A 27,105-nucleotide genomic window follows, 5' to 3' on the forward strand; every position below is an offset into this window, starting at 1 on the left:
CCCTGCGCTGCCCCGGTGGGTCCCGCTGGTGAGTGTGGCGCTGCGTTGGCTTCCTGGGCTGGCTCGGGCCCCAAATAAGTGCACCGGGCCCCTTCTATGAGTGGCCGCTTCATAGTCTGCCCGGCCTGCCGCTCCTGTGCTACCACCATTGCAGTCTGACATTGCTGCTGTTCCTGTGGATGCTTCAGAAAAGGGGGTGGTGATGAACAGAGTGTCTGAATTAAACAGACCACTCTTACCCAGTCCAAAGATCAGGGCTTGATCCATCACCGTTATTTATCTCACTGCACCATCCCAGCTCAGAACCTGGCTATATGCAAATCAGTCTGTCCCTGGCCCAGTGCATCATGGGAACAGGCCAGACTAAACTATCAAGCCAATTCTTCACCAGAAAGGAGACAAGCTACCGGGGACCGGTTTCTGGCATTTCAGCCTTCTTCGGCCCGGCTTGCTTGAATCCTGATGGTGCAGTGAGAAAGGGACTCATGTCTGAGTATACCCTGCCACACCTATAGTGGCCAAAAATGATTCAGAAAAGAAAAGAAATGCCAGAAACCAGTCCCCGGTAGCTTGTTTCCTTCCCAGTGAAAGAATTGGCTTGGTAGTTTGGTTTGCCCTGTTCCCATCATACACTGGGACAGGAACCCAGCTAATTTGCATATAGCCAGGTTCTGAGCTGGGATGGTGCAGTGAGCTAAAAAACGGTGTTGGATCTAGCCCTGATCTCTTGACTGGGTGACAGTATTCTGCTTAATTCAGAAACTCTGTCCATCACCATCCCTTGTTGTTAAATATTTTGTCCGCCCTAAGCGTGGAAGGGAATACTCAGATGTGAGTCCCTTGCTCATTGCACCATCAGGATTCAAGCAAGCCGGGCCGACGACGGCTGTAATGCCAGAAACCGGTCCCCGGTAGCTTGTTTCCTTCCCAGTGTAAGAATTGGCTTGGTAGTTTGATTTACCCTGTTCCCATCATGCACTGGGACAGGAACAGACTAATTTGCATATAGCCAGGTTCTGAGCTGGGATGGTGCAGTGAGCTAAAAACGGTGTTGGGTCTAGCCCTGATCTCTTGACTGGGTGAGAGTATTCTGCTTAATTCAGAAACTCTGTCCATCACCACCCCTTGTTGTTAAATATTTTGGCCACTCTAAGCGTGGAAGGGTATACTCAGATGTGAGTCCCTTGCTCATTGCACCATCAGGATTCAAGCAAGCCGGGCCGACGACGGCTGAAATGCCAGAAACCGGTCCCCGGTAGCTTGTTTCCTTCCTAGTGTAAGAATTGGCTTGGTAGTTTGGTTTGCCCTGTTCCCATCATGCACTGGCACAGGAACAGACTAATTTGCATATAGCCAGGTTCTGAGCTGGGATGGTGCAGTGAGCTAAAAAACGGTGTTGGATCTACCCCTGATCTCTTGACTGGGTGAGAGTATTCTGCTTAATTCAGAAACTCTGTCCATCACCACCCCTTGTTGTTAAATATTTTGTCCACCCTAAGCGTGGAAGGGTATACTCAGATGCGAGTCCCTTGCTCATTGCACCATCAGGATTCAAGCAAGCCGGGCCGACGACGGCTGAAATGCCAGAAAACGGTCCCCGGTAGCTTGTTTCCTTCCCAGTGTAAGAATTGGCTTGGTAGTTTGGTTTGCCCTGTTCCCATCATGCACTGGGACAGGAACAGACTAATTTGCATATAGCCAGGTTCTGAGCTGGGATGGTGCAGTGAGCTATAAAACGGTGTTGGATCTAGCCCTGATCTCTTGACTGGGTGAGAGTATTCTGCTTAATTCAGAAACTCTGTCCATCACCACCCCTTGTTGTTAAATGTTCCTGTGGATGCGGCTGCTCGGTGCTCCACTTGCCACTTCCCCTGGGTGTGGGGCCTGCCTTTCTGATGACTGCACTTGACTCTGCCGGAGGCCCAGGCCGCTACCGCCGGATCTGGTTGTTCCGCAGCCCCTGGAGGGCGCCTCTGCATCCTGTGGCCACACTTCAATACCTTTTGGAGGGGCTCCTATCTCCTTCATTTACATGCCAGGCGCTTGCGTGGGAGATGTTTGAAACCTTCAGGAGGCATCCTGCACCCCTTTATGTTATATTAACTGTTCACTCAACACCACCGCCATTTGCTCGTTGCGGAGGACCTTGCACTGGAGGGTCACCTTACCTTGCTGCAGTGTTTGGCCCGTCTACAGGTCTTCCTTTGAGTCCTCAGCTCCAGTGTGGTGTTGCTCTGGTGGGGTACTCACTGCACTTGCGGAAGCCCCATGGCATATGCGATTTGCGGCTCCTCTGCACCAGCGGTTGGTGCGCTTGATGCTCCTGGTGGCTGCCGTCACCCTTTGTCGCCTCACTTTTCTCCCCTGACTGCGTTTCTGCCATCTGTGAGTTGGGGGCCTGCCCTTCTAACTCCCTTCTGCAGCTCATCTGGATTGCACCACTCTTCCTCTGCTGCCTGGCGCGGCCTGCCGCCTGGTCTTCACCATCATGGGTAGGACAGATCCCAAAGTCGCATTTGAACAGCGTAAGTCTACTCGCCAGGATGGCGCCAGTCGGATGGTCGCGACTCTGTACCCCTCATGGATACGGCTCTGGCTCGAGATGACGACCTCAAAGCAATCATGCTAGACGTGAAATCAACAGTCACCAGCGTTGCAAGTCAATTGGACCAACTCTCCGCCCGCCTGGACTCGGTTAAAGCCCGGGTTGACTCCCACAACAATCGCCTCCTCCACGTTGAGTCCAGGGTATCAGATGCCGAGGATTACGCCACCCGGGATCACCAGAAGCTGTTGCAAATGGACAAAATTCTCGCTGCGATCCGTGAGAAAAGTGAGGATTTGGAGGCACGTTCACGCCGGAGCAACCTCCGTATTACTGTTGTGTTGGAATCCACAAATATGGCCCGCATGGAGGATTTTGTGGAGCAACTTGTCAATGGACCTTTCAGTGACGTTCTATCTTCAGTTTTTATTGTTGAACGCGCACATGGTTCCCTCAGCTAGGTCCTGGGCTGCCGCCTCGTACCATCATTGTGAAAATCCTAAATTTCAGAGATCGGGACGCTAGACTCCGCACAGCTCGTGATAAGTTCAAAATTGTACATCAAGGCAACCCACTATAATTTTACCCGGACTACACCCTCACTGTCCAGGCCGCTCGTTGTGAATTCCTTACCGCAAAGGGGATTCTCCAAAATCATGAGGTCTCGTACTCACTGGCCTACCCAGCAAAGCTGAGAGTCAGGCAGGGCGCTAAAATGCTTGTGTTCCAGGACCCTAGAGACGCCCTTGCCTTTGCAAAATCACGACAAGTCAGAATGCTCTTCTCCATCCAGCTCTCAGCTTGCCGCTACTGGACACCTCAGTGATAACAATTGAAATGCTGTGATACGTAAAATGTTTATTCTTGTATCGATTGTCAGATGTTCCTCAAGCTTGGCTACCTTGGCCATCACAGGATAATTCCCTTTCTTAATGTTGTTTCCTCTCTTCCAAGTCTTAGGTACCTGGGGTGGTTTGGGGTGGTATCTCAGCCTCTTTGGGGGGTTGGAGTGGGTGCGGGGTTGGGGTTCCTTTTGATGCTGAGCTTGGGTTGATTGGGGTGGTATTGATGGGTGGTGGTTGGGGACTTGGTAAAACTACTCGGATTGTATTTTGAGTTGCAATTTTGGGAGGGTCTGCTAGGTGGGGTGGTTCTGGTACTACATCTGTTTGAATCGGGGTTGGGGTGAGCTCAGAAGTGTGGATGCGATTGGGGAAGGGTGTACAGTGGGTCTGCCTGGCGCTCCACTGGGGTTGGAGTTTTGACGATTAATCTTTGCTGGTTCTGTGTGGTCAGATTGCATCACCTCATTGTGACTATTGTTTCCTTTAGCAGCTAGTTTGTGCACAACATTCCCCCCTGTCCAAAAGGCACTGCTTATTCCCTTCCTTTTATTCCCCTCCCCGGTTTCTGTGCATTGAGAGCTTCCTTCACGACTTGGCTGGCCCATGCCGCTTACGTCCAACTTACCCTACTATTAGTTAAGGGCGACCATCCTGCCTCCCTGCCGGTGAGAGCCATTACGTTGCGGCACATCATCTGGTTCTACCCGATGCCTGCCCTATTCCCTCTGCACCTCATTTCCCTATTGTATAGCACAACGTGACTGACACCATTTGTTGGACCTGGAACATCCGTGGTCTTAACGATCACCGAAAAGCCAGGCTTATCCAGTATCACTTGCAGCGACACAGGGTAGACTTTTGTCTCTTACAGGAGACGCACCTTTTGCCCGGGACCTCCTCCAAACTCCAGTCGCGCTACTGGGGAGAATCACATTCCTCGTTTTACTCCTCTTACGCATGGGGGGTTTCCATTTTGATAGGTAGGGGTCTCCCCTGGCAAACTATTCAGGTACTTACGGATCCCGACGGTAGATACGTGGTCCTACATGGCTCCTTGTTGACTCAACCCATGACGATTGCTGCTGTATACGGCCCCAATTCGGACGATCCCAATCTTTTCACCCATATATGGCATCTTATCTTTTCCCTCGGACCGGCTGCTCTTTTCTGGGGGGGGATTTTAATGTTACTCTTTCGGCGGCATTGGACCGTCCCGGCCCCATTCTTCCCATCCGTGCGCTACCACCTTACTCCAGTCCATACTTATTGACAACTCGGAGTATGATGCCTGGCCTCATTTGTGGCCAGATGCCTGCGAGGGCACCTGCGTCACGGGAGCTCAGGGCTGCTGGTCACGCATTGATCTTTGGCTCACCCCCCGGACGTCCTCAATTGGCTCACATCTGCCACTCATATGGCACAGACTTTTTCGAATCACGCACCAGTTCAAATCTGCCTCCGTCTCCCTCACTCTGGGCAGCGAGCATTCACATGGTGGCTCCCTCCGAACACACTCCGAGATACACAGCCAGATTCATCAAAGACCCGTTTTGCGAGTCTTTAATAGTGATTCATAAGGAATCGCTATTACAGACTCGCAAAACGGGATTCATGTAGGAATCGCAAAATTAAATGAGATTCCTACACATTCCTTATTTGTGATTAGCAAATTGCTAATCGCAAATAAGGAATACTCCCCATTCATTCCTATGGGCCAAAAGGCCCATAGGAATGAATGGGGAGTATTCCTTATTTGCGATTAGCAATTTGCTAATCGCAAATAAGATAGCGATTTGAAGGGTGCCAGGGGTGTCCAAAGGACACCCTGTAGCACCCCTTAAATGCACATTTAAACAGGTGTTGCGCACACACATGTCCAAAGGACATGTGTGTGTGTAACATGCAAAAAAAAAAATGCACTAAAGTGCTTTTTACTCTTTTTTCGCAATTTACCACGAAGTCAGACTTCGTGGTAAATTGCGACCAAATATTGCGATATTGCAATTTCTAATTGGTTGATGAATTGCATTTAAGGAATCTCTATTAGAAATTACTTAAATCCAATTCCTCGCAAATATGCGATTTCGCTAATAGCAATATTTGCATTTGGGATGATGAATCCCAAATGCAAAAATTGCACTCGCAAAGGGCCAGATTCTCAGAATCTGGCCCTTTGCGAGCGCAATTTCGCTTGATGAATCGGGCTGCCAGTCTTCTGTGACGAGCTATCACCAATTATTTTGAACTAAATGTGGGTTTGGTAGACTCTGCATCCGTTCTTTGGGAAGGTTTCAAAACAGTAATACGGGGCAAGTGCATCTCTAAAGAGGCAGGAGTCCTTTGTTCTATCTGCACCACTCTGGCAAAGCTGGAAACTGAAATCAGGGCTCTGGATGGCGCTCAGGCTGCCCACCCCAGGCCCGAGACCCTCGCGCTTTTAAGGCAGAAGCATACTGAATTTACTGAAGAGGTGGATAGAGAGCTTGCCTTTCTGGACAGAGAGGCCCAGGCCCGTCATTTTGGGGAAGGCGATCGACTTGGAAAGACCTTAGCCAACCTCCAACTCCCCCACGATCTGCGTCGTACATTACGGCTCTTAGTGATGGTGGCCCCACTAGAACCACCTTTCCTGACGAAATCAAGGCCCGTTTCACGGACTATTATTCGCAGCTCTACACCGCCGGCTCCTCCCCTCACCGCCCCCCAACCCCCCCCCCCACTCTCCCCCCCACTCCCCCCTCCACTCCCCCCCCCACTCCCCCCCTCCTCCCCCCATTATCCCCCCCCCCACTTCGCGCGAGACCTTCGAACAATATTTTGAGATCATTGCGTTGGTAGACGAGCCCTTCACTAGGGAGGAGATACTTGCTGGAATAAATAGCCTACCGACCGATAAGGCCCCTAGTCTGGATGGTCTTCCAGCTACTTTTTATAAAACTTTTGCAGCGCTTTTAGAACCACATTTGGCGGCCATGTACAACGACGCTTTCGACAATGGCCTCTTTCCTCAGTCCCTCCGCGAAGCGATGAAAACCCTATTACTCAAGCCTGACAAACCTGCTGACTGTGGCGACTCCTATCGCCCCTCTCCCTAATTAACATTGATAATAAAATTTTTGCTAAATTAATTGCCTCCCGCCTTCTCCTACTCATGCCGCTCATTGCTCTCCCTGACCAGTCTGGCTTCATTCCTGGTCGGGCCACCTCGCACAATCTCAGGACCATTGTTTTGGTTCTTCATCAAATCAATCCCAGTCTTCCCGCTGTTGCTGCTCTTCTAGACGCCACAAAGGCGTTCGACATGCTCAAATGGCCCTTTATATTTTTTCTTCTACCACGCCTTGGTTTTAACGATATGTTCATACTAAAGATATCTCTTCTCTACACTCGCCGTTCGGCTCATCTCCGAATCAATGGGCAGGTATTGGATCCCATCTTGATTGGACGCAGTACTCAGCAGGGGTGTCCTCTATCACCCATGCTCTTTGCCATCGTGATGGAGCTTCTTGCGGCCAGACTCCGGCAGCATCATACTCAGAGGGGTATAGGTTTCTCGGGCCGCTTACGCCTAGACTCTATGTATGCTGATGACATCACTTTATATGTTCGCCACCTCCAAGAGAATCTCAGCCCTCTTGTAGGTGAGATAATACAATACGGTGGATTGTCGGGCATACAGGTGAACTGGACCAAGTCTATGTTGTTCCCCCTTACGGATGCCCCCAAACCATTTACGTCGGACTTCCCCTTCGACTGGGCCTCGGGCCCCACCTGCTATCTGGGGATCTAGTTGAGTAGGGACTTGGACGACCTCTGGAGGTCTAACTTCGGGCAAGCGGTGGATTGGCTGGAGTCCAAAATTCCGCATTGGAATCGGCATCCACTGTCTCTTGCCGGCCGCATAGCCATCGCTAAGATGGTGGTGCTGCAAAGATTCCTTTACCTCTTTTTAAACATCCCTATCCTCCTCACTGCTCATTTCTTTTGTAAAATCCGTTCCTTGATCATCTCTCTAGTTTGGGCTGGTAAGCAACCTAGAGTTGCGTATGACATCCTCACTCTCCCTATGTTGGTAGGAGGCATGGGAGCTCCTAATTTTAAACTTTATGCCTTAAACGCCCAGGCCAGCTTTCTGCATTTTTGGATCCACCCCTCTCCTTATCACCCACTCGTAGCTGTGGAGACAGACATTGCATCTCCTTGGCCGCCAGCGTGCGGAGGTGGACACTATTGAGACCTTGCGCTGGACCTGGTCCGGACTGCACCAACTCTCTAGTAGTGCCAGCTACATCGTTTAGGCCTTTTTTACAGCTGCGCAGCAAGTAGTGCCAGCTGCACAGTTTAGGCATTTTACAGCTGCGCAGCAAGTAGTGCCAGCTGCACCGTTTAGGCCTCCTACAGCTGCGCAGCAAGTAGTGCCAGCTGCATCGTTTAGGCCTTTTTTACAGCTGCGCAGCAAGTAGTGCCAGCTGCACCGTTCAGACCTTTAACAGCTGTGCAGCAAATAGTGCCAGCTGCATCGTTTAGGCATTTTACAGCTGCGCAGCAAGTAGTGCCAGCTGCACCGTTTAGGCATTTTACAGCTGCGCAGCAAGTAGTGCCAGCTGCATCGCTTAGGCCCTTTTTACAGCTGCGCAGCAGGTAGTGCCAGCTGCATCGTCTAGGCCTTTTACAGCTACGCAGCAAGTAGTGCCAGCTGCACCGTCTAGGCCATCAATTAGATGTACAGCAAGTAATGCCAGCTGCATGGATTAGACCTTTTCACAGATGCACATCAAGTAGTGCCTGCTGCACCTATTAAGCAACTTTCTCCCTGGGGTCAGATCAAATTGAGTCATGATTCCTGCTGCATCAGAGGTGGTCTGAAGATGACGAGGTTGCTGTGCATTTTCTAGTCATTGCTAATCAATTTGTGATCCACCCTATGCTCTTTGCCCTAACGTTAGTGTCTCATAGGAGCTTAAGGTCATATAGTAGTCTGTTGAGAACTTCGGCATACATGGCGGCTGGTACCGAATATGGTTCTATTAGCAGGCTGGTACTAAGTTCAGTGTTCTCCAATGGTCACTGGGTGGTCATTTTTATTCTGTTCTACTTTGTCGGTATTTGCTCTGTGGTGGGTCCCTACTATTTGCAAACACTTCCCCTGTAACTTTTATCTAGTGCTAGGTGGCACCTCATACTCCTAGATGAAGGGCCCAACAAATTCCCACCTCACTTCCCTGACGGCACATTAACTCGGTTATCTCACCATAAACGTTTGGATTATGCGCCCCCTTTTTGCCCTTTTATTTCTCCTCACCACCGCTTTCCCTATAACACCCCTCTCATCCCTCCCCCACCCTTCTTCGCCTCATCCTCCCAACATGGCCACCTCTCGAGTTAAGTCTGGAGCCAATTGCTACAAAATCATTTATCCTCCCGACCAGTCTAAAGCTACAATAAAACGAATGAAGCATAACACTATTGAACGTTTCCCGGACTCCCTTTTTGTTGATCAATTTTACAATGGTTGTCTTTGGAGGCTCAAAAACGATTTAATTTTCTTCACTCGTGACACCCCCTCTTGGTCCAACAGTTTTTACAATTCCCTCAACGTCACCTCCTCCTCCTCTATCCCTTATGGGAAACAACTAAAAATTTCACCTTCTGAGTGCTTCAATGGCTACCTCACTATCTCAATCTATAACAACTGTACTGTCATGATCCAAGGCAAAGACACCTGCCTCTCGCTCTTTGACCACCTCTTCCCCTCCTTACTCCCCTCCTCTGCAACCGGGTTTCCCCCTGTCTCTCCTTCCAGCTCCACCCATTACTCCCTTTCTCCTCCGCCGACCCCACCCCACTCCAATTGGCTGCACTCTCGAGAAGCACAGGTCGGCCCTCTTCCCTCCCCGCCCCAACTTACATCATCTCCTATTCCTCCCCCCTCACAGTATGTCCCCTCCCACATTACTTCAGCCTTACCACTAGCTAATACTTCTCCCTATCACCCCCTTCTTAGTCCACCTCTCCTCCAACCCTCTCCCCCAATTAACTTTCCCTATGCTCCCCTTATCCCTCCTTCCATCCCTCCTCTCCACCCCTTCATCCCCTCGCCATTCATCCCGTTTTCGCCACATTCCCACTGCATCTCTCTCCTCCCTCCTACTCCTCCAGTATTGCTGCACTACCCCCTTTCCCCTCCTAGTAACCCCTTCCATCTCCCTCCCTCGGGCCCAGCAGGACCACTTCCCTTCCTCAACTTCCCCTTCTCTCAACCCCCCTCACTCGGCCAGATGACCGTTCCCTCACTGCCACCTCTCCTAACTGACAGGACCTCCTCAACCACTGCACCTCGTTTCCTCCCAAACCTCCTACATTCCCATGACGCCACTCAGGCCTCCCCCCACCCCCCTCCTACCTCCCTACCGCCGTGTTCCGCACCTTTCTCCCTCTAAATTTGTCCTTAACGCCTCTCCCTCTTGCACCTCCAACAATGACAACTCTCCCTTAATGCCCAATTCACTTACTCCACCTGTGAACCCCACACCCCAAATTACCTCCTGTCCCCCCACCTCTCGCCAACTTACCTCCTATCCCCCCACCTCTCCCTGCCTTCCACCACCAATTCCACCCCCCCTTGTCTCAATCCAGCCACCCAACCTTCCGTGCTCTGCCTCATTCTCACTGGAAAATACGCTAGGCTCTCTGATCACCTCCATCTCCCAGCTTACAGCTGCCATTTCACTTTTATGCTCTAAGATCTCCACCCATCCATGCACCTCTACTCCCTCCCAACTTCCCATGAGATGCACATCGCCCCTTCACCCCAATACAGCCAAACTCAACCTCTCGTCTGCAAACGTCGTTAACTCACACAAGCCCTTGAACGCCACCCTTCTTCAACAGACATACCCTAGCAACCCCACTATCTACACTATTCCGACCATCACATCTGTCAGAACAAAGCATCCACCTAAACCTTCCCGAGCACCCCCACATAAGTACAATATCCCGATCACCCTTCAGAGCCCAAGTGCCCCCGTCACCAAAACAGTCTTGACAGAGCTGCACTGTATGCTTCACAACTGCAGATCTGCAGTAAAACACAAACTTGAAATCTCCGATACCATCACCCTTCACAAACTTGACATGCTCTTCCTCACTGAGACCTGGTTCAAAGATACCTCTCACTATGTTTGATCTCCTATTACCCACAGGTTATTCCATATTTAGGAATGACAGAACTGACAACATGGGGGGAGGTGTTGCAGTCATCTTTAGAAACGCCCTCCAACTTAAGGCTTCTCCAATCAGTTCCTCCCTCACCTTTGAATGCCTTTTTCTTGAGCTTCAATTGAAACACCGTTCACCGCTCAGATTCCATATCATTTACCGCCCGCCTCGAAGTGGCCCTTCGTTTATAGAAGATCTCACTGACTTCATTAGCGACCAATACACACAAAGTGACAATCGGACCTTCATGGGTGACTTCAATCTCCACTGGGGCTCACCGCAAGACTCCTCTGCGAACTCTCTGGCCACCTTCCTCTCTACAAACGATCTTATCCAACACTGCATTGAACCAACCCACTCTAAGGTCGCAATCCTGGACCTTGTTATTTCTAAAGCAGGCATGCTTTCTACCACTACCCCAATCCATGTAGATTGGTCTGACCACCACCTCATCCCATTCTCTCTTCAACTCTCACACTCTATAACTCTTGGCCAACCCAAGAGGGCCGACTCCTGGTTCCGAGATGCCAAAAATATTGATGTCGGTCCCCTCAATGAATCAGCTTTGCTATCACTTCCAAGGCTAGACCCGAACATAGCTGTTGATGATCTCACCTCCCAATGCCTCACAGTTCTTGCAGCTGAAATTAATAACGTCGCTCCACTCAAAAGCAAAAGGATAAGGCCCACTCCCTCAGCACCTTGGTTCAACAAATCCCTTTATGAGGAAAGGAAGCAGCTAAGATTCCTGGAGAAGCAATGGAGGCAAGTGCCCTCCACAGACAATTTAGCCATGCTTCGCACAGCAAGATCCAAGTACCACAAGCATATCTTCCTTTAGAAAGCGGCGCACTTCAAAACCCTCCTTGACTCCGCCAAAAATAGACCCAAAAAACTATTCGATCTCATCAAGATTCCGAGCTGCTCTCCCCCATCCTCCGAGGTGGAGGATTCAACTAAGAGAGCAGCGGATTTCGCTTTTTTCTTCGATGAAAAAGTGAAATCACTTGTGGATCAGGTCGCTCATCCTACACCTCCAGAGGAGCGCAAATCCTTAGCCATTTGGCAGAGCTTTGACCCCATATCTGAAGATGCCCTTCTCAAGTGCATACGCGAAACAAAGCCCTCCAACCATTCTCTTGACCCTATCCCCAGTGCCATTGCCTTTGACTTCTATACCCATTCCCTTTCCTATTGGACCACTCTGATCAACCTCTCCCTCTGGCAAGGCTCCCTTCCTGTCTCCTTCAAAACTGGGCAGGTCCCCCCTCTGCTTAAAAAGCCCACTGCTGATGCGAAGGACCTCAACAACTTCCGCCCCATCACTAACCTTCCCTTTCTTGCGAAGATCACAGAAAGATGTGTAGCAAAACAACTCTCTCGTCATATCAAGGTCAATGATCTTCTTGAAAATTGTCAGTCCGGCTTCATCCAAAACTGCAGCACTGAACGAGCTCTACTGCAAGTGGTTGATGACGCGCTGAGGATACTCAATTCGGGGGGGTCCTGTCTTCTAATTCTCCTTGACCTTTCTGCAGCCTTTGACACTGTCAATCACAACACCCTCCTCAATATCCTTCAACAGAGAATGGGCATGGAGGGCACTGTGCTTAAATGGTTTGCATCCTTCCTCTCTGACAGATCCCAAATGATCAAAATAGCGAACAGTCTTTCTTCTCCTATGGCGGTAGGTCAGGGTGTTCCTCAAGGCTCTATACTTGCACCCACATTGTTCAATCTCTACTTAGAACCACTGGGAAACCTCCTAAACAAATCCGGGATTCACTATCATCTCTATGCAGACGACACTCAACTCTACCTCAAGGTTGCCTCCACTCATGATCTCTCCATCCTAAGCTCTACTCTGAACTCCATCCAATACTGGATGTCAACTTATCAACTGATTCTGAATCCCTCCAAAACTGAATTCCTCCTCTTCTCCTCCTCACTCTCTCCTCCCCCGGTTCAATCATGGATGGATCAGATGAATCTACTAAACAATAAACCCATCATTGTCGACAGCGCAAAATCCCTTGGTGTCATTCTAGACAAAAAACTCATTCTAACTCCTCACATCAATTCTATTGCAAAATCTGCTCGTTACCAACTGCACCTTCTTTGGGGAATCCGACGCTTCTTCCCGGAGCAGGACCTGATAACCCTGGTGCAATCGCTGGTCCTCTCCAGACTAGACTACTGCAATTCTCTTCTTACTGGCCTTCCCAAATCTCACCTGTCCCCACTTAAGTCTGTTTTCCATTCAGCAGCTTGCTTCATTTATGGGGCCATGGAGCTTCCTGTGCTGAGTTGCGATCTAACTCAGCACAGGAAGCTCCGTCTGAGACCTGGGCCGATACCATAGCTAACTTTTTTACCACGAAAATTAGGCAGATACAGGATTCTTTCCCCTCTAGACCGACGGTCGGTCTCTCGACCTTGCCGGAGGGGTTAGTCCATTCTTCCACTTCTGGCCCTGTACTGGCGGTCTTTCCGCCTCTTACGATATCTTCATCATTATCACTTATGATGAATCTCAAATCTGGATCGCCACGTGACCCCGTGCCCTGCCAAATTTTTAGCTAGAATGGCAGCCACTGTAAACCCTCTAGCTAACCCTATCCTGAATCTTTCTATGAGTCAGGGGGCCCTACCTCACTCATGGAAACAGGCCATGGTCATCCCCCTTCTTAAAAAGCCAAGCCTTGCCCCAGAAGTCCCTGCCAATTATAGGCCCATCTCGCTCCTTCCGGCACTCACTAAAATCCTGGAGAAGCATGTTCATGGCGTGCTCTCCAATTTTTTGGAGTCCAATGAGCTACTGCACGCGTCTCAATCTGGCTTCCGACCCAATTTAAGCACAGAAACCGTGCTTTTGGAGGTTTCAGAGGTCGTTAAGGAGACGCTGGATGTCGGAGGCAGGGTGATGCTAGTCATGTTAGACCTGTCGGCGGCTTTTGACACCGTCCCCCACGAGGATCTCATCGTAAGACTGCATGACATCGGTCTGAGGGGGACGGTGCTCAGTTGGTTTCGCTCCTTTCTAGCCAACCGCCGACAAACGGTCTGGGCCTCCCCTGGTTCTGCCGAAATGTCGCCTTTGGGAGTCGGAGTTCCTCAGGGCCCAGTATTGAGCCCAACTCTATTTAACATCTTTATGACCACTCTGGCGACATTGGTGGAGTCCTACGGGGCCCAGATCGTTTCCTATGCCGATGACACCCAGCTTCTCTTTACCTGCCGGAAGGGTGAAGAATTTGATAGCGAAAGTATCCGTGAGTGCCTTGGGGCTGTTTTTAACTGGTTCCAACTGAACAGCCTCAAGTGCAACTCAGACAAATCCGAGATACTTTTTTTCGGATGTCCATCGGATCCGGATTGGCAAGGGTGGTGGCCTGCCGACTTGTTCCCCCCAGCTCATTCATCCGAGTCAGCCAAGAACCTGGGAATTAAAATAGACAACGGGCTCACGCTCAAATCCCAGGTGCTTACTCTCACAGGAACATGTTTCGGCATCCTCAGGATGCTCCGGAAGTTCTTTCCGTTACTTTCTGAAGAACATAGGAGAACAATTGTTCAGGCCCTCATTGGATCCAGACTGGATTATGCCAACATCCTATACCTTGGTCTTCCGGAATACCTCCTACAACGCCTGCAGGTGGCTCAGAATGCTGCCGCTCGAGCCATCTTTGGCCTGCATCGGCGAGCTAGCGCCTCGAATTTACTGCAAACTCTACATTGGCTCCCCATCCGGAAGCGGATAATATTCAAGGCTATGACACTGGCCCACAAAGCTCTGCATGCTACGGGAGCCCAATACTTGCAAAAGAGGCTGGCTTTTTACCTTCCGGCACGATCTTTAAGATCGGAGTCTCTTGCACTGGCAGTAGTCCCCCGAATAAAGAAAGCCCGCATCGGAGGACGGTCATTTAGGCTGTTGGCCCCTCAGCTATGGAACTCTTTACCTTTGTCTTTGCGTTCCACGTCCAGCTTACTCGCTTTCAGGAAGGGTTTAAAGACCTGGCTTTTTACCCGTTAGAGATTTTCTGCCCCATCTTAGGTTTGTGTCTTTTTTACCTTTTCACTGTTATGTTTTGTCTGTTCCTTCTCCTAGGTCTGGAGCACAAAGCACCGGGACACTCCTTTGGAGTAGCCGTGCGCTATAGAAGACCTATAATAACATAACATAACATAACAAAGGAAGCGATCACATCACACCGATGTTATCCACCCTCCGCTGGCTTCCCTTCGAGGCTAGAGCTATCTACAAGACCGCTTTTATCACCCACAAAGCCTTGCACTCCTCTTCTCCTCGCTACCTGGCGAATAAACTGAAACTCTCTGGAGGCTCTATACCTTCACGCAATGCAGAGAATCTACTGCTTGAACCTCCCACTTTCAAGAACGAGAGAACAATGGCCCAATCCTTTTCAGGCAACGCAGTGAGAATCTGGAACTCCTTTCCACCTCAGCTCCGGACCACCGCCTCCTCCCAGGCCTTCAAAAGGGACCTCAAAGTTCTCCTCCTCCAGAGACACCTCCAAAAGTAATTCATGTCCTCGTGTTATTTGGAGGAAGACTTCCCACTACTGATAAATTCTACTTTCCATGACCATGGAAGTGCCTTCCCAGTGTATTCCTGGGGTTGGAGTGTCTGCCTTTTTGCAGTATTTTCCATGTACTTGTGTTTGGTGCCCTTTTGTAACATGCACACACCACTTTGCCCTTGTAACACACGGTTTGCTACCTCTCACATGTTTTTACCTTTGATACTTGCACAAGTGCCACCTTTGCCTACGTAACGCTTGTTCTTGTGCCTGAGTTATTATATACTTATTGCAGTATTATACCTCAAATTACACTTTGTTTTCTCTTGTAACTGCACACTTGTCACTTTCTCCTCTTGTGCACTTTTTACTACCTCATGTTTTTGGTTGCTCACAATTTTTACTACCTCATGTATTTTGTTTGCTCACAATTGTCACTATTACCTCTACTACCTCATGTATTTTTGGTTGCTCACAATTTTTACTACCTCATGTATTTTGTTTGCTCACAATTGTCACTTTTACCTTATGTAACGTAACGTATGCTTTTGTAATCTGTTACTTTGTAATGTTTCTCATTATGTTTCATTTCTGTTCCTTTTGTGAAGCGCTCCGACACCTTCGGGTAAAGTCCGCTCTATATAAAAATGCATAAATAAATAAATAAATCTAATCTTCCGATGCTCTCCGCTAACGCCATGCCGATGTGTGGCATCCTGCTTTTCCCCCCTCTTCAGCCATCCGGCGTGTCTAGACATGCATCGCACTTGGGCCTGTCGACATTGGCAGATCTTTATCCTGGTGACACGTTCTATTATCCTCCCGCCTCCGCTGGTCCTTTGGACACTATTGTTTAATAAGTTGCATGCTATATGCCGGGAGTTACATCCTACGTTCCCCCAGCCTCCGCCAATGATGCCTGCTCTCGATTTCATATACGCATCCCCAACTCCTCACAAAATAGTCACTAAATGATTGCCCTCATGCTATCACCTCCGTCTCCACAGACCGAGCGCACGTGGCATGGGGCGAGGACTTGGGCATGGACATCGCCCAGGCTGACTGGCTCTACTGCTGCAATCAGACAAAGAAACTGTCACCCAACTACCGGCTTCATCTTATTCATTTAAAATATTTACATAGGCTATATCGCACTCCTGCTCTGCATCACAAATTGGGACTCATTCCTAATGATAGTTGCATGTACTGCGCTGCCCCTGCTGCGGATTTTGCTCATCTAGCGTGGATGTACCCTACGATGTCAGACTTTTGGCAGGCGGTATGCACCGCTATCTCTGAGATAACCTTCACACCAGTACAGCCCGAACCAACGTTGTGTCTGCTAGGCTTTGTAAAATTCTGCCCGGATGCTTCTCGCCCCCTGATTGCAATGCTGATCGTTCTGGCTAGGCGCAAGGTGGCCATGTGCTGGGGTCGCAAACCGGCGCCCCAATTCGCTCATTGGCTCGAAGACGCCTCGAGATGTCAGACCTTGCTATCGGAATTCTGGGATTTACTCCCTGCGAGATCTCGTCCGATCACATATAGGTAACTTAGTAACTGTCTCTCTCTATCCTTTCGCCTTCCCTGCTCGCTTTGCTTTTCACCATTCCTGAAGTTGTGCCCGCACCTTCTTTGGGAAAAAAGATTTTTTTTTTGCTGCCTTAACAGTGCCTCAGGGAATTCGTCTCTTGCACGTTGGTAATGTTGTTACATTTACAATATTTGGCAAAAAATTCACTGTGTATGTCGCTCTGACCTGATGGAAAATGTATTCTGTTTGTATCGAACTTGTCAATAAAGGTTTTTGAAAAATTAAAAATTAAAAAAATAAAAGAATTGCTGTCTATTCTGTTACAATAAAAGATACCACTTTACACCAAAACAGGTTACTGAGCGCTGCCTTTCTCAATTGTACAAGAACTCAGGTACTTCATTACAAGCAGTAATGTCTGCTGAACTGGAGAACAGGCTGTCAAGTGGAAGCCTTGGACACATCTCCCTGAGGATTATTGTCGCTCAGAACCATAGTTGCCTCTGTCACTGCTCATCTGTGCTCGAGGGTCTCGAGGATTTTGGAGCCCCTGTGGCAGCACAGATGGACGATGAATGCAGATGTTGTTCTTTGCAGAGGCAGGTGGGTCCTTTGAGACCAGAAAAATATACTAGCTTGTTCCACAAATTTGGGAGAAGGTGCCCTCCGTATTTCTCAATGATCAAAATCATTTCACTGACAACTGCTTGACTGTGATCAACTCTACCTCCCGTGTACCAGCTTTGTATGAAGATAGCACTATTTCTTAAAACATCTATTATCTATTTTTAATGAAGTTACATTATTTTATCAGTATTTGTATTGAGCTCTTCTACCATTAGCATTGTACATAAGCTCCTTCATAGTTTGTGCTCCTTTTTGGAATTTTCATTGACCAATTGTGTTTGGTTAGTTAATATTGGTTTGCCCAAAGTATTGTTCCTTAATAGGTTGTTATCCTTAGCATATTTAAAAGTCAGGAATTGTTTTTTTGGGAGCACTAGATGTATGGAGCTTATATAATATTCATATTTTCCATGTAGGTATCCCCTTTTGCAAGTCAAAAAGGTTTTATTTGCATAATTTGTTAAAATTGTTACAAAATTCACATAATAAATAACAGTACAATTTTATTATTAAAATGCTAAAATTATTGTCTCTCGGCCTCTGTTTTGTTTGTGGCAGCGTTCATGAAATCCGAGGGCTGGAATTACCATTTTTGCCCGCCAACTGGGAGTCCTCCTGTTCTGTTAGTTCTAAAAGTTTTCTTGCTTCTGCCAAGAATTTAACTCCACGGCATGCTAGAATTATGGAGGTACCTCCGAGCCAACTTGTAACTGCGTGTCTGCAAGATCGAATGTTTAACACATTGAAGATGGATTTCAATAACAGTCGTCTCTGGATTGTCAGGGCCGGACATATACAGAAAAGGTGGACGAGGGTTTCGTTTTTATACCCGCAAAGGCGACATTGGGACGTCTGGTGTGTTGCTTTCCACGCCAGTAGTAAATCCTTTGTAACATGCATCCCCATCCGATAATCTATAAAAGCCTTTTTTAGATGACCACTGAAGTGGGATGTTCAATATGATTTTATTTTAGGGGTTGTAAAGGAGTTCATGATGGTCCAAGCATGCCGATGTTTTGATAATAACTCTTTGTCTTCCACAAAGGATTTCCATTTTGCTGCCGAGTTAACTAATTTTTTTAGACTTGCCTTATCGGTCCCAGATTTCCAGACGGCTTCCAGTTCTAACTTTCCCACGCAGAGTATCAGATACTTTCCCCAATTGTTCACAGATTCAGATTCCCCCCGTTTTTTAATTTCCTCCCAGCCTAGCCAGTCCAATGTATCTGGATCTGCAGATCTAAGTTTGCAACAGAATTTCGCGAAACCGCTCATGCTCCGGAACGTCTGGTTTTGCAAACCAAATTCTAGCCTAACTTGGGAGGCTGAGGCGGATTTTGGCAGGTTAAAAATGAAGTTACATTATTTTATCAGTATTTGTATTGAGCTCTTCTACCATTAGCATTGTACATAAGCTCCTTCAGAGTTTGTGCTCCTTTTTGGAATTTTCATTGACCAATTGTGTTTGGTTAGTAAATATTGGTTTGCCCAAAGTATTGTTCCTTAATAGGTCATTATCCTTAGCATAATTAAAAGTCAGGAATTGTTTTTTTGGGAGCACTAGATGTATGGAGCTTATATAATATTCATATTTTCCATGTAGGTATCCCCTTTTGCATTTTATATATTACTAGCAGCCCGCCCCAGCGTTGCCCGGGGGCAGAAGAGGGCTGGGGGCTGCATTTTGTGCATTTGCTTAGTCCCGGCCGGGCCGCCCGCGTCCCCTTTCTCCCTTGCCGCTCTTCCTGTTAACGCAGTTTAGATAAGATTATATTCGGGATTTGTACTCCTTGCCTTTGGGCGGAAAGGTGAATGCCGAAGGAGCTCCTGTAGTCGGTTCCTCTGCCTCCTGCCCTCTCCCTTGCTATGAAGCAGCCCACCCCACCCCCCTTCCCTCGCTCTTCCTCACTCGCTGTCGGCTGAAGCTCCCAGATCGCATTACCTGCTGCTCATTCACAGACACGCCAGAGCGCAGCACCTTGCCTGACATGCACGGGAGACATTCACACTAATAAGCAAACAGATCTGCCACGCCAGGCAGGGTGCCGTGAAAATAACCGTGGTGTAGACCTAGCAGCCCGCCCCAGCGTTGACTTGGGCAGAAGGGGGCTGGGGGCTGCATGTTCTCCGTTCCCTCCCGCCTCCCGGACTTGAATTAATTTAAGAAGTAGCAGCCCCGCCTCCCGCCTCCCGCCCGGACTCCTTAAACATTAAACACCCGCCGACTCCCTCCCGCCTCCCGCCTCCCGCCTCCCGCCTCAGCAATGTACCTCTCACTGCCACTGCTCCTCAGGTTCTCGCAGCTCCTACCGGCGCTGTTGTCCTCCGCTCTTCCTGGTTCTGGTCAACGCCGCTCCTCCCCTCATTTCGTCTGCTCTTCCTGGTTTGGGGAAACGCCGCTCCTCCCCTCATTTCGTCCGCTCTTCCTGGTTTGGGGAAACGCTGCTCCTCCCCTCACGCAGACGTCGCTGCCGGCGCTAGTTGCAAGGGACTACTTTTTTTAAATTTATTAATATTTTAAAAAACGTTTTATTTTTATTTTTATGTAGCCTATGTCCTTCTGCTTGCCCTGAGGTTTTCTAAGATGTCTTGGGTGTGTGGATTGGCGCTGTAGTTCCCGAGTTTACCTTGCCTAAAGGTGCAAGTTTTCTCTTTATAATAGTAGTATAGATTTTATTCAAGTGTATTTATTGGAATTGCAAATGCACTGTTTAATGTTTGTTTCAGTATAATCTGAGATCTTAGTATTATATTTATTTTCACTGGAACATACATAGATGAATAAGGATTGGGTCTCCTATATTGAATATTTTAATAATACTCATCATAGTTTAAGTGGCGTAGGTAAGCAGCATTATTTCAGTGTAGAATCTTTGCTTGCAGGATAATATAAGGTTCGGGTCTCGCAGACGAAAGCTGTAAACAGCTTTTCTGGTGCTTCCTTTGAGCCGGTGCCCCATGGTAGCACTGTTTGTATAATTTAGAGATGAGCAAAACAGTAATTGTCATCAATTCAGTATTGTTAGACCGGTCAGCCTTAGGGTGGCTTTCTTTCCGCCTGTTTGCTTTGGATCTCCACGTTTTTGCTGTATCTTTTTGTTGGCCTTAGGACTCTGAGCACTTTACCACTGCTAAACAGTGCTAAAGTGCATGTGCTTCTTCCCTAAACATGCTCGTGGTTGGTGTATGTGTAATCACTACTGGAGAACAAGAGAAAGTGAAATCAGTCCCACTACCGAACATTTCAATCACACAGGCAACTGATTAAACGATGGTTTGACATTAAGGTAAATGTAAATGCCAGCATTTGTAAAGGGCACAGCTACCTCCGACGGAGGTGTCCAGGTGCTAGGGGCCGTCTGGAAGATTAAGCAAGCTATTGGCCAGAGTCACATGGTGCTGGGCTGACCTTCCGCTGGTGCCGTGGATCGAACTGTGAGCCCCAGATTCTAGCATCAGTCGCCCTGGCCGCGGCACCACACCTCTTCCCTTATTGATAAATTCTACTTACTGGTGAGGTTGGATTTGTGCATTCCCTCTAGATAGTCACAGCACAGGACATTCAACTGCATATGCATTCATCTGCATACTGATGGGTCATCTTGGGCAGGAGGAAGGCGAGAAGATAACACTGTCTTCCTACAAAGTGCTGATTCACCTCCCCATAGCTATGATGGCAGACAGGACTGGGATGAAAGGAGACATCTGCACTTCAGAGATTTGTTTTGAAGTCACCACCACATCAAAGGCACATTTGGGTATAAGTACTGGGTACCTGGCCCATCTAATCAGACACTTTTTGGACATGTAACCAGTCATCGCTGGCTCTATAACTGCCCATTGTCAGAAGGAATTGATTTGCAGCCAGGATGGCCTGCCATTCTGTTAACTGCTCTACTGTATTGACCTGCTACGTGTTGAGCTGCAGGCAGTACTGCCACTTTGCGGCCTGCCTTGCTGTGCTGGCCTGCGGCCTGTTACTTTTGCACTGTGTGGAACTAAGAGTGTTTTCCAAGGGCATGTTGGCTTTCCCCCTGTTCCTAGAAGTCTCAGGGCCATAAAAGACTTCCATTGCATCGGCTGCGCTGCCGTGTCTGCCTTTCCAATGAAGACTACTGTGTTTGCTGCGCTACTGTGCTACTGTTCGAACAGTCAGGTCTTGAGTTGATTCCTGAAGGAGAGGTGGTCCTGGGTCAGCCGTAGGTGAGTGGGGAGGGAGTTCCATGTCTTGGCTGCCAGGTAGGAGAAGGATCTTTCTCTGACGGTGGATTTCCGAACTCGTGGGACCGAGGCTAGGGTGAAGCTGGTGGATCGGAGCTGGCGGGTGGGTCTGTAGAATGTTAGGCGGCTGTTGAGGTACTTCGGGCCTATGTCGTGGAGAGCCTTGTGTGCATGGGTGAGGAGTGTGAACGTGATCCTCTTGTTGACGGGGAGCCAGTGAAGGTGTTTCAGGTGGGCAGAGATGTGGCTGCGGCGAGGGATGTCCAGGATGAGTCGTGCTGAGGCGTTCTGAATGCGCTGGAGTCTTTTCTGGAGTTTGGCTGTGGTTCCAGCGTAGAGGGTGTTCCCGTAGTCCAGACGGCTGGTGACGAGGGCCTGTGTGGCCGTCTTCCTGGTTTCAGTGGGGATCCATCGGAAGATCTTTCGGAGCATGCGCAGGGTGTTGAAACAGGAAGATGAGACGGCGTTCACTTGCTTGGTCATCGTGAGGGAGGAGTACAGGATGAAGCCCAGGTTGCGTGCGTGGTCCGTTGGTTTGGGTGCGCTGCCCAGGGCAGGGGGCCACCAGGAGTCGTCCCAGGCGGAGGGAGATGGTCCAAGGATGAGGACTTCCGTCTTGTCTGAGTTCAGTTTCAGACGGCTGATCTTCATCCATTCTGCGACGTCTCTCATTCCTTCCTGGAGGTTGGCTTTGGCGGTGGCGGGGTCGTTGGTGAAGGAGAGGATCAGCTGGGTGTCGTCGGCATAGGAGATGATGTTGAGGTTGTGTTGGCGGGTGATGGCTGCGAGAGGGCTCATGTAGATGTTGAAGAGGGTGGGGCTGAGTGAGGATCCTTGCGGGACGCCGCAGATGACTCCGGTGGCCGCGGATGAGAACGGGGGGAGGCGGACTCTCTGGGTTCTTCCGGCGAGGAACGAGATGATCCACTCCAGTGCCGCTCCTTGGATTCCAGTGTTGCTGAGGCGTTGTATCAGGGTGCGGTGGCATACGGTGTCGAAGGCTGCTGAGAGGTCCAGGAGTATGAGGGCATCCGTTTCCCCGTTGTCGAGCAGGGACCTGATGTAGTCGGTGGCTGCGATGAGGCCGGTCTCGGTGCCGTGGTTTGCTCGGAAGCCAGACTGTGAGGGGTCGAGGGATCCGTTGGTCTCGAGGAAGGCGGAGCGTTGTCTGTTGAAGGTCTTCTCGATGACTTTGGCTGGAAAGGGGAGGAGCGAGATGGGGCGGATGTTCTTGAGATCCGTGGGGTCCGCAGTGGGTTTCTTCAGGAGGGCGCTCAGCTCGGCGTGTTTCCAACTCTCCCGGAAGGTGGCGGATGCGAAGGCTGCCTAAAAGGATACATTAAAAAATAACTAATACCTGCTGCCCAAGCCATTTCTATGGCTGTGGAGGCCTGGAGTAGTCTGAATTGTCACACGTGGGGCAGTGTGATGGTTGGTACTTGTGTTGGTGCTGCCAGTGGCAATGTTGGCAGTGGCAATGGGTGGAGCTAGCTGCTGGTCCACCTGACTGGAGGTCTAGCACTTGTTATTTTACAAAGTAAGCACTAACCTTTTGCTATATGAAGGCTAAAGGAAGGCACATTGAGCCTCCAAAAAGCCAAATCGGCTACCCTGGAACAGCATTACTGGTGAGTGCAGAGCGATAACTAACAGCTGTCTTCATATGAAACAGTACTTCTGCTGTTCCATTAAGGTATGAGGGTGAGAACAAGGCCATCTCAGAAGCTCTCATTGGCTCCTTTCCTTCTGGTGGTAATATTAACTTAGTTAGAGAAAGGAAGGGAGGGGTAGAAAAGTTGCTGTTATTATGTTGTAATATGTCATACTGGTTTGTTTGCCAATATTGTAACCATCTTTTGCCTTTGTAGTAAACGCTAGTCATATTATATGCACACCTTTTATTAAAATCATCAAAGTATATCCCTGTTGTAAATTCTTGAGTGTGTCTATTCACGGTGAAAGGAGGTTTGAAGCCCATAAATAACAGCGACTTCTGTGAGTCAATATATACCTTCCTCATGTGATTTTCAATGGGTTATGTGGGTTACAGTCCACTGGGTTCTCTGTCTCATGTTGGTATGTTGACTACATTTGTACTATCGAGGGTTTAAAGAGCCCATAACTTGTGCAAGATTCTGGAGAAGTTCCAGAAAGATTTATGATTTCAGATCCATGAACCGAATGATTTAGAACTTTTTATTTTGCTGGGTTCCACTGAGGTGGTTATTCCATCGCAGTTATACAACCAGGTATGGTATTACGGAAGATGCTCAGAAATAAGAGAGAATCCCAGGGTACGCTGCATCAATATATGGATTCTTGACTCTGATGTCACATTCCAGAGCAATTAGAAGCACTGGTTATCATTTAGCCTCCACTTAATAGCTGAGGGAAGCTGGTTTTTGCTTCCCTTGTAAGCTTAGCAGCAAGATACCATAATTCAGTATGTTATGTGCTTCATTAGTTATTAACAACCTGGCATAACAAACACCTTCAGTGTTGAATCCCAGGCTGCAGAGTGGCTCAATATGGACCAATGTATCTTGTCATCATTCCGAACAATCGCCAACGCCAGATGCACCGTAGTGTCTGATGTTAAAGGAATCCATGAGTAAAATCATGTGTTATTAATATTTATCTATTTAATTTCTCTCTAGGATGTGCAGATCATCTTGAGCAGGTATGTTCTTTTCCCATGGACAACCAGGACTCAATATTGTCAATTACATGAGTTCTTATTTTCACTTAGATTATGGTACAAGTTTTATATAAATCATAACATTCACTAAAAGTAGTATTTTCGTAGTATTGCTACATTATAATAGTATTAACTTGTGTATGGATCTTAAATGGCAGGTTAAGTAGTCCTGTTTTAAGAAGGTCGCTGAACTAAGCATGATTTGAGCAACACTAATGATTTGCTGACAGTGAGCTTCAAAGATAAGGTGTCTGGTGAATAATGTAGCAGCCTGCCATCCACAAACAACTATTTCAAGCACCGGTGACCTGGTTAGTCATATGTGAAAGCAGTAAGGGTGTCCACTTATCCTGTAAATGATGCATGATGTTAGATGTTGTACCCTTTTCCACAGGGTGCCAGTGTAACTGAGTGCTGGTGAAATGAGTCCCCACAAAGTGGTTTTAGTGAGGGTATGGGAAGCAGCATTTTGTAGCGTCTTAGTTTCTTCTTCAAGTGCCCAGGAAGCACCTGTAGATGCCTCTGGTTAATCCTATCTAGACCAAAGTGACCACAGGTAGAACATGTTGTAAATACTTCAAGTGTAGGAAAAGTAGTCTTAGTGCTTTATGATGATTAAACCTGCCTTTTCTGAAATGGGGTAAGCAGCAAAGTCCACCAAGATGCCAAGATTGCTTTCTGCCATCACTGACCCCAGTGAAGAAATGCTGGAATGTATTCCCCTATGAAGACCGAACAAGGATTTCACTTCCACAAAATCCTGTCCAGGACTGGGGCAGCCTCTAAATGTATAACTTTTGTTGGCAAGTGCCTTCACCTTTATCCCATTCCAAATAGCTAATAAGTTCTTGTGCAGATCCCTGCCCCATCTTGACTGCTGGGAGGTTTCTTAGTCTTACTTAGTCTTTCATTTTTATAATAACATGAAGACTGTATGTTAGATCCTGACTCCTAAGAGATCCCCCACTTCTCTATCTAAACCCATAGTACAGATCCATTTTCCTATTCTACCATCGTTAGAGATCTCTCATGCCTCTCATGAATCGTTGCCTGGAGAAGAAGGAAATAGGTTTTGGTTTTAAGAGATCCTTATTAATAGTAATCCCTCTCTGGTTAGTAATTTTCACTGTAAATCTTTCCTTTGCCGCTCTGGTCTCTTTCGGGATTGGGAACAAGCTCAATACTGGCAGTATTAGACCTGCGTCTCCATAAGCGATCGGATCCTGGTGGTCAGTCAATATGACATGAGCATCCCCAGTGCAACCACCCCATGAGGATCTATTATGGACACACAATGATGTGACACCTGGCCTGGTTTCTCTTACTAGTGTCTCCTGCTTGATTCTCACCAGTATAAAGTCTTTTATTTCTCAATTATCTACAGGAAATGTTTCCTGTAGTATGTGCCTTGCAGACATTGATCACTAAAGAACTCTTACCTCTCTGACACTAAAACTCTGTCAAAACAGAGGTAGGGTACTTCTTTACTATTGCACCCCTGGTAAGGGAGCTTCTCCACAGCTTCTATAGTGCTCCATATTTCCACAGGTGGTGAACTTCATCAGCCAGGGACATCCCATGAGAATCCCGATGGGCTTTTAGACTGTTTTGCAAGTAGATGGACAGAACTCTCCTGGCTCGTGTCTTCTGATTTGAGAAGAGTGAAAAGGATGAAGGTCGTTGCACTGTGTACATAGTTGTGCCATCTACCTGACATTTGCTTGATATTTTCATCTCGGGAAGAATCCATGTTTGTGTGATCACTGGATGTGTTCAACCTATTATATGTAAATGTAAATATAGTAGTACTTGTATAGCGCACGAATCACCCATGAGGCATCTTGGCGCTTGTACGCATACCGCTGTGAACCCTTCCTGGCTTTTCCCTGTGAGGTGCCCACACCTGGGCACCCCCAAGGTGAAGCCAGGCATCCTAGCATTGTTGGGGCCGTTGTGGAGATTAAGGAAGCTATTGCCCAGAGTTGCAGAGTGGGACCCATGAATTAGAATAGGCACGAGGCGAGAATTATCAGGTCCGAGGAAATTTATCCCAAGACCCGCCGAGGCAGGAATTGAACCCTCGTCCCGGGCTAGACCTCTGCATCAGGGTCTGCCGCTCTAACCATTGAGCCACACTTCTCCACTTGCTGCAGTCTCAGAATACCAGGCTGGGGTGGGCAGGAGTGCATCCGAGATGTATCGAATTTATAGACTCACAGGCTGTGGGGAGAATAAATGACTAGTGTTGTCTGGATGTCACACCCTAAAACGCACATATATGTGCATTTAGATCCTGCAGTGTCCTAGAGTAGGTAAAAGTATGATTTGAGAGTGAGTCATGTGGAGGTTTAGGGTTACTTACAATATTGTTTCCTAATCTACAGATGTGATAAAGTGAAGACCCAGAAACCTCAGCAGGAGCAGACTTTTCAGAGCATTGGCCAATATGCCTCATCACAGGATAAGCGGCTGGAATTAATAGGTAAAATAAATGTCTAACAACGAGACAAGGCATATTTAAATCAGAATTATTTAAGTTGCAGGATTGTTTGCATAACCTATGTGCACTGGAAGCCAGTGGAGCTCCCTCGGATGCAGTGCGATATGTGTGGGGCATGGGAGGTTTAGTGTGATTCTGGCTGCAGAGTTCTGAATGATTTGTATTTATCTGGTGAGTTGTCTGCTGATCCAGGCATGGCAGGCTTTACTGTAGGCCGGCTTTCTTGTGACTAGGGCGTAAGTGATGGTTTAGCAGATGGTGGCAGCCAGCCATTTGAAGACTTTCATAAGCATAAGCAGGATGTGGAAGAAGGAGGCTGTGATCGCATTGATTTGGGTGGTCATATTGAGGTGGTTGTTGATAACAATACTGG

General features: G+C 48.2%; 1 protein-coding gene across 1 annotated transcript in view; it reads left to right on the forward strand.

The window, feature by feature from the left end:
* The window catches only part of LOC147660659 (E3 ubiquitin-protein ligase TRIM39-like), a 100,000-nt gene extending 73,269 nt beyond the window's left edge, over positions 1 to 26,731 (forward strand). The window contains exons 4-5 of the mRNA XM_086951553.1: positions 24,192 to 24,214; positions 26,617 to 26,731. Of these exons, the coding sequence (XP_086807679.1) occupies positions 24,192 to 24,214; positions 26,617 to 26,731 (138 nt within the window). The remainder of the gene's footprint in view (positions 1 to 24,191; positions 24,215 to 26,616) is intronic.
* The last annotated feature ends 374 nt before the right edge of the window (positions 26,732 to 27,105 follow it).

Source organism: Lissotriton vulgaris, unplaced genomic scaffold (assembly GCF_964263255.1).
Source record: "Lissotriton vulgaris unplaced genomic scaffold, aLisVul1.2 SCAFFOLD_1773, whole genome shotgun sequence".
Classification (NCBI taxonomy): domain Eukaryota; kingdom Metazoa; phylum Chordata; class Amphibia; order Caudata; family Salamandridae; genus Lissotriton; species Lissotriton vulgaris.